The 6,590-nt window shown below is 41.1% G+C and overlaps 1 protein-coding gene across 1 annotated transcript in view; it reads left to right on the top strand.

Moving 5' to 3' along the window:
- Positions 1-6,590, top strand: part of IL1RAPL2 (interleukin 1 receptor accessory protein like 2) — a 432,928-nt gene that overhangs the window by 331,785 nt on the left and 94,553 nt on the right. The window contains exon 6 of the mRNA XM_058154577.1: positions 2,649-2,723. Within this exon, the coding sequence (XP_058010560.1) occupies positions 2,649-2,723 (75 nt within the window). The remainder of the gene's footprint in view (positions 1-2,648; positions 2,724-6,590) is intronic.

The raw sequence follows: 6,590 nt of genomic DNA, 5'->3' as shown, positions 1-6,590 counted from the left end.
AATAATAATAATAATAATAATAATAATAATAATAATATTATTATTATTATTATTATTATTATTATTATTATTATTATTATTATTATTATTATTATTATTATTATTTAATTTGTATACCGCCCTTCTCCTGAAGGACTCAGGGCGGTTTACAGCCAAGTAAAAACTACAATCAATAACACAATACAGATAAAACAATAACTAAAAAAACTTATTCAAATTTGGCTCCAATTTAAAATACATTTAAAAACCATAAAAACCCAATTAAAAATTAAAAACCCAATAATAACGTCTAAAAATTCTATGCCAGTCCTGTGCGGAAAAATAGGTACGTCTTTAGCTCGCGGCAGAAGGTCCGAAGATCCGGGAGTTGTCGGAGTCCAGGGGGAAGTTCGTTCCATAGGGTAGGAGCCCCCACAGAGAAGGCCCTTCCCCTGGGCCCGAAAATCAGAAGGCCCGAAAATCAGAAGGCCCGAAAATCAGCTGGCCGGCGTATGCATGCACACTAGAGCTGAGAACCTGTGGCACACGTGCCATAGATTCGCCATCATGGCCCTATGAGGTCCCAGGTTGCATTGATGCTGATCCTGATTCCCACGCTGCTTCCTCCTCCTCTGGTTCGGCTGCTGGAAGGGCCGGCGGCCATAACACTGGGTCTCAAGGAGGGGTGTCCATAGGACCTGGATTTGGGGAGATCGGTTCTTTCTTGTTTACCTTCTGCAAACTGTTGAAAATAATCGTTTTCCGCCAATGAGAAGTATTTTTCTTTCTTTTTCTTTTCGGCTCCCCCCGTTAGTTCTCTGAGCTCTCTGTCTGATCAAGGCTGATTTTAAATCACACCGGCGAGTCCTTTGCAATTGATCTCTGCACTTTCCATCATCGGCGTCTATTTAAGTGAATTAGACTTTAAGACTTGTGTACGAATCCACCGGGCCGCTTTGGAAAATTCTCAGTAGAGATAACGCGATGATTGGCAGGCCTTCCTGTTCCCTCTAATGGCATTCCAAGTGCATTAGTGAAAAACATTGATTATATATATTTTTTTCACCTGCCAGCAACTTTCTATTCCTAGCTAATCCAAAAGTAATTTAATTGCATGGGTGGACCCGATGTTTCATCAGGGTCAGTTGTTCCATCTTAGGCTTGGAAAAGGCGGGTGAGCCTGCCACGGTCTTCGAAATAGAATTCCCCTTCTAGCCTGAATAAAAAGGCGTTTATAAGCAATGAGAGGCTTGGAAAGTACCTACAAGGTGCAGTGGAGAACATTTCTCTTTCTTTCTTCCTTTCTCTTTCTCTTTCTCTCTCTTCCTTTTTCTTTCTCTGTCTTTCTCTTCCTTTTTCTCTCTCTTCCTTTTCTTTCTCTTTCTCTCTCTTTCCCTCTCTTCCTTTTTTCTCTTTTCTCTTTCTCTTTCTCTCCCTTTTCTCTTTTTCTTTTTCTTTCTCTTTCTTTCTCTTTCTCTCCTTCCCTTTCTTTCTCTTTCTTTTTCTTTCTTTCTTTTTCTTTCTCTGTCTTTCTCTTTTTTCTTTCTCTTTTTCTTTCTCTTTCTCTGTCTCTCTCTTTCTCTGTCTCTCTCTTTCCCTCGCTTTTTCTTTCTGTTTCTCTCTCTCTCTTTCTTTTTCACTTTCTCCTTCTCGCCTATTTAGATTTTTCACCAAAAAAGAGGGTGAAAATCTGGGTGCATCTTATACTCCAAATGTAGCCCACACAGCTTCTCAAATGGAGGTTTCAGAGGCTGAAAGAAGCTTCAGAAAAGAAGCCTCCAAACAGAGCTTCAGAAAAAAAGCCCCCAAACAGAGCTTCAGAAAAGAAGCTCCCAAACAGAGCTTCAGAGGCTTTTTTTCTGAAGTTCTGTTTTGGAGACTTTCAGAGACAGAATTTTTTTTTTTCTGAAATGAAGTTTCAGAGGCAGAAAAAAAAAGTAAAAAAGAAAAAAAAAGCAAGGCACAGAGCTCACAACCAAGGAACCTGTTCCTAAAATTCACCTCTGGGAACAACTGATCAGGGGTGTTCCAGGAGGCCAATCCACCTGCCAATCAGCTTTTTTTCTTATTTTCCTCCCCAAAAACTTATACTCCGAAAAATACGGTACTTCATTGTTATCTGCGTTGAGGATCCATTTGCATAAATTAGCATTATATGATTCTGGTTGTTGCTTTTGGTGCCATCATCAATATAATTCCTAAGGAGCAGCGGGGTGGCCTAGTAGTGAAGATGGTCACTTCCTATTTGGAAGGCTGAGGGTTCAATCCTATGTAGCTTGTTTCTCTCAGATGCTACAAATGTTTCTCTCTCAGGGTCCAAACGAAAAAAAAAATTGCTGTGAACCCTGCTTGGCATCAGGAAGGGCATCCGGCCAGTAAAGGCTCAGCTCCATCCAGTCACCCTGACTCTCCCCCCCAAATTAAGGGGCTACAGGTTCATAAAAAGGGAGTTTTTATCAATATAGTTACAAAGCTAGCAGAATGCTACCGATTGTTTTTTTAATGGGTGTGGCTATACAGGTATGCAGATCCAAGTCTTTGCAGAATACTCATTGTCTCCAGAACCGGATTATTCTTTTAATTTTCCCCATTCCTTTCTCTCTCTCTCTCTCTCTCTCTCTCTCTCTCTCTCTCTCTCTCTCTCTTTTTTTTTTTTTTTTCTCTTCTAGCTTTAGTCACCAACAGACCACCTCAACCGTTGTACCCAGTAGAGAACCAGACGAGTCTTCTCGAAGTCCAGATGGGTAAGTTCCTTTCTGAAAAGGTGTGACTGAAATGAAGCCAAGAGAGCAGAGTGTGACTGATATTTATTACGATATGCAAGTCAATATGTTACTTTCTCATTTGCAGTGAGGGAGAGGCAGGCCTGAGGAGAGGGGGGTCCAGCTGGTACATTGTTCCGGGGGCCATGGAGCCCATGAAGGGGAATTTTTTTTTAAAAAAATTACAAAATGATTTTTAAAAAACAAAAAACAAAAACCCAACATTGGATATATACTTCATACTCTATACCAGTGATGGCTAACCTTTTTGCCATCGCGTGCCAAAAGCAGGGAGAGCCGGGGGGGTGTCACGCGCATGTGTGTGCCCATACCCATAATTCTATGTGCCCCACCCCCCGCGCTTCCCATGCATGCACAACCTCCCCCACGCTCCTCACGCTTTTGGCCCGGTGGGCCCGGTAGGCCTGTTTTTTGCTCTCCCCAGGCTCCAGAGCTTCTCTAAGAGCCTGCGGAAGGCAAAAATGGTTCTCCCCACTCTCCTGGAGGCCCTCCGGAAGTCCCACCGGAAGTTGACAAATGGGCCGTTTCCGGCCTCTGGGAGGATGGGGAAGGCTATTTGTGCCCTCCCCAGGCTCCTAGAGAGGATCTGGAGCCTGGGGAGAGCAAAAAACGGGCTTTCCCCATCCCCTCAGGCCCTCTGGAGACAGGAAACAGCCTGTTTCCCTACTTCTGAGTGGCCCAGAAGGCCCAAAATCAGCTGGCCAGCGTGCGCATGCGCGCTGGAGCTGAGCTCACGTGCCCACCAATACAACTCTGCGTGCCACCTGTGTAACATAGTTTCGCCATCACAGCTCTATACTTTGGGTGTTTAGCAAAACCATCTGGCAGCCTTGTTTGACATAACCTTTATTAATCTGAAACACAGTGAACATCTACTTATGTAAGTTACTGAATTTTAATTTCATTTCTTATTTATTTAAGGTTGCAAGTTTAGTTTCATTCTGGGGGGGGGGGTTTGGTTTTTTTTAAAATATATTTTACATTTCATTTCAGTTTATGAATGGTTCTGAAATGCCATCTCCAAAATCTGGAGCTCAAAAACAGAAACAGTGATGGGATTAATAAAAAGGGGCGACGAACTCTTTTTGCCATGGGAAACAGCTTTATTTCCACCGTGTGGATTGTCACACACGTAATTTGTGTGGAAATGGCCTTTGGGTCTCTGCTGCACAGGTGCGGGGCACATGTGGGGGGACCGTGTGCGCATGCGCGAGCAGTGTGCGGAGGGGCTGTGTGCGCATGCACACCCTGTTATGTCTACATAACATAACAACAGAGTTGGAAGGGACCTTGGAGGCCTTCTAGTCCAACCCCCTGCCTAGGCAGGAACCCTACACCATCTCAGTCAGATGGTTATCCAACATTTTCTTATAATCCTCTCGGTGGCCCTGGGGAGAAAGGTTCTTCCAAGAATGGTTTCAAGGAGCAGATTTGCATAGGATTGGAGAATTGGATCTAACTGATTGACGTTCATCCAAGGACGTGATGGATAGATTCAAAGATCTTCGATTAAACAGTTTTAAGAGTAGATTAAACAAATTAGTGTAAGAGAGTTTTCTGTTGTTACTTTTTAATGGTGAGACCCAGTGGAGATTGACTTCTAGTTTGGAAGTCACTAAGGGCTGCAATTCTTAGGATTTACTTATAATTTACATTTACATTTCTCATTGCATGTGAGAACACCAAAGGTTCGTCAACACTGATCTAAGTTATTCCACGTTTGGATGGAATTTCTCTTTCTTTACGAAACTCTTAAGGAACACGTCACCGCAAGGTGGGATGATGGTAGCCTGCTCGGTTTTTTATCTTTGTTTCAGTTTCTCCATTTTTGCAGATCTGCCCTATATGGTTCATCATCATTGTCTGCCAAAGAGAACACCTTTTCTTTGTGTTTATTTTCAGTTTTGTTTACAAGCCAGTTTTGTAAACGAAAAGCATTAGGACCGCATGATTATTATTGTTTGCATGAATCTAACTATTTGCATTGTAGACATTTCCCTAATGTACGTTTGCAAAAAATTGGTATAGAAAGAATTTTGTTGTTGTTGTTGTTTTTAAAAAAAGAGTGAATTCCAAGGGAATCATTTTTCAGTTCGTGTAGCATGGATTCCTGAAAGTGGATGAAACAATTTTGTCTCCACTCCCGCATAGACCTTCGATTAAACAATTTTAAGAGTAGATTAAACAAATTAGTGTAAGAGAGTTTTCTGTTGTTACTTCTTAATGGTGAGACCAAGTGGAGATTGACTTCTAATTTGGAAGTCACTAAGGGTTACAATTCTTAGGATTTACTTATAATCTTTTTGGAGGCATTTAAATAAAAACAGCTCACACTGTTCTTTATTATTATTATTATTAGATTATTATATTATCTATATTATTATCTATAATAATAAAATTCTATTCTATTCTATTCTATATATATATATATAAATGGCTCTGTGTGTGTGTGTGTATGTGTGTCTGTTCCAGCATAACTCTGGAACGCCTTGAGCAATTTCAACCAAACTTGGTACACAGATAACTTACTCCCTGGAAATAAATACTGTGGGGGTAAGACACCCCTAACGCCCCTTGGGGTGTGTGTTCTGTAAGATAAAGCCTGTTGTGCCTTAAAATGGCTTCTACTGTACTGCCTTAAAATGGCTTCTACTGTACAGCACAGTACTCCACAAGGGGGCTCCCTCTGGTAAGGGGGAAAATCCAACATTAGAAACAACAAGGTGGCATCATTTTACTTGACGCTTTCGGGGGCACAGAGAAAAACATTTTTAACTAATTTAATTCTTGCCAAAATTGGGACTCAGGGTGAAGTTGCTCTTCCTGTCTAATACAGGATTGGGATAAATAAATACCCGGGCAGCACCAGGTTATCAGCTAGTTAAATATAAAAAACAATGTCTACATAAACTGTGTGTTGGCTGGGTACAGTTAATTTTGAGAAATAATAATGATAATAATAACAATGATATTCATAACATTAATAATGATCACATAATAATAATAGTGTTCACGTGTCCCTTTTTGTAAACCTTCCTTATATGATTAATCATTCTCTTATGCTTCTAGCTCGCATTGTTTGCAACTTGTGTTTAACTGTATTTTAAGAAAATATTTTACGCGTTTTAAGGTCCCTTCCAGCTTTATTCTAATTCTCCTTCTTCTAAATAAGTCCCATTTTGTTGTAAACAAAGTCGGTTTCCATAGATCACAACTGAACTGCCTCCTGATATATATGTAGAATAAATATACCGCTAAGCTCTTCTATCCATCCATGCGCCACTATAACCTAATTTCAGGCTTCAAGCTCGGATGCTAAGAAGCACAATATCTTTTTCAGTTACAAGATGACAAAGATGAAAACAATCCTATTAGACAAAGACAAGAATTTAAAAAACAGATCTTATTTTTCTTCCTGTTTTTACTCTCGAGTGTTTAAAAGGGGTAGAATTTGCAAAGGAGATGGCAGGAGGCGGCTTTGATAAATTATATCTATTTTCCAGTGTTTTGATGAGATTGAAAATAATGTGAACCCCAAGAAGATAAAGAATCGTAAACAGGCTTCAGTCAGTGGTGGGATTCAGCCGGTTCAAGACGGTTCGGGAAAACCAGTAGTTAAATTGCTGGCTCCGCTCCACTCCTTCCAGGAGTCTCCACCCACCCCATTTTTTCTCCCAGGTAAGTGCAGGGAGGCCTCCTGCACTTACCTGGGATGCATTTTCGCTCCCAGGGGGTTGCAGGAAGCCGAGTGCTACCTTTCATAACCCCTGGCCATGCCTACCTTTGCCACGCCCACCCAGCCAGTATCTTTTCTTTTATGTACACTGA

The sequence above is a fragment of the Ahaetulla prasina genome, chromosome 11 (assembly GCF_028640845.1).
Source record: "Ahaetulla prasina isolate Xishuangbanna chromosome 11, ASM2864084v1, whole genome shotgun sequence".
NCBI lineage: Eukaryota > Metazoa > Chordata > Lepidosauria > Squamata > Colubridae > Ahaetulla > Ahaetulla prasina.
The sequence above is the reverse complement of the archived record's forward strand: the minus strand, read 5'-3'. Positions and strand labels throughout refer to the sequence as shown.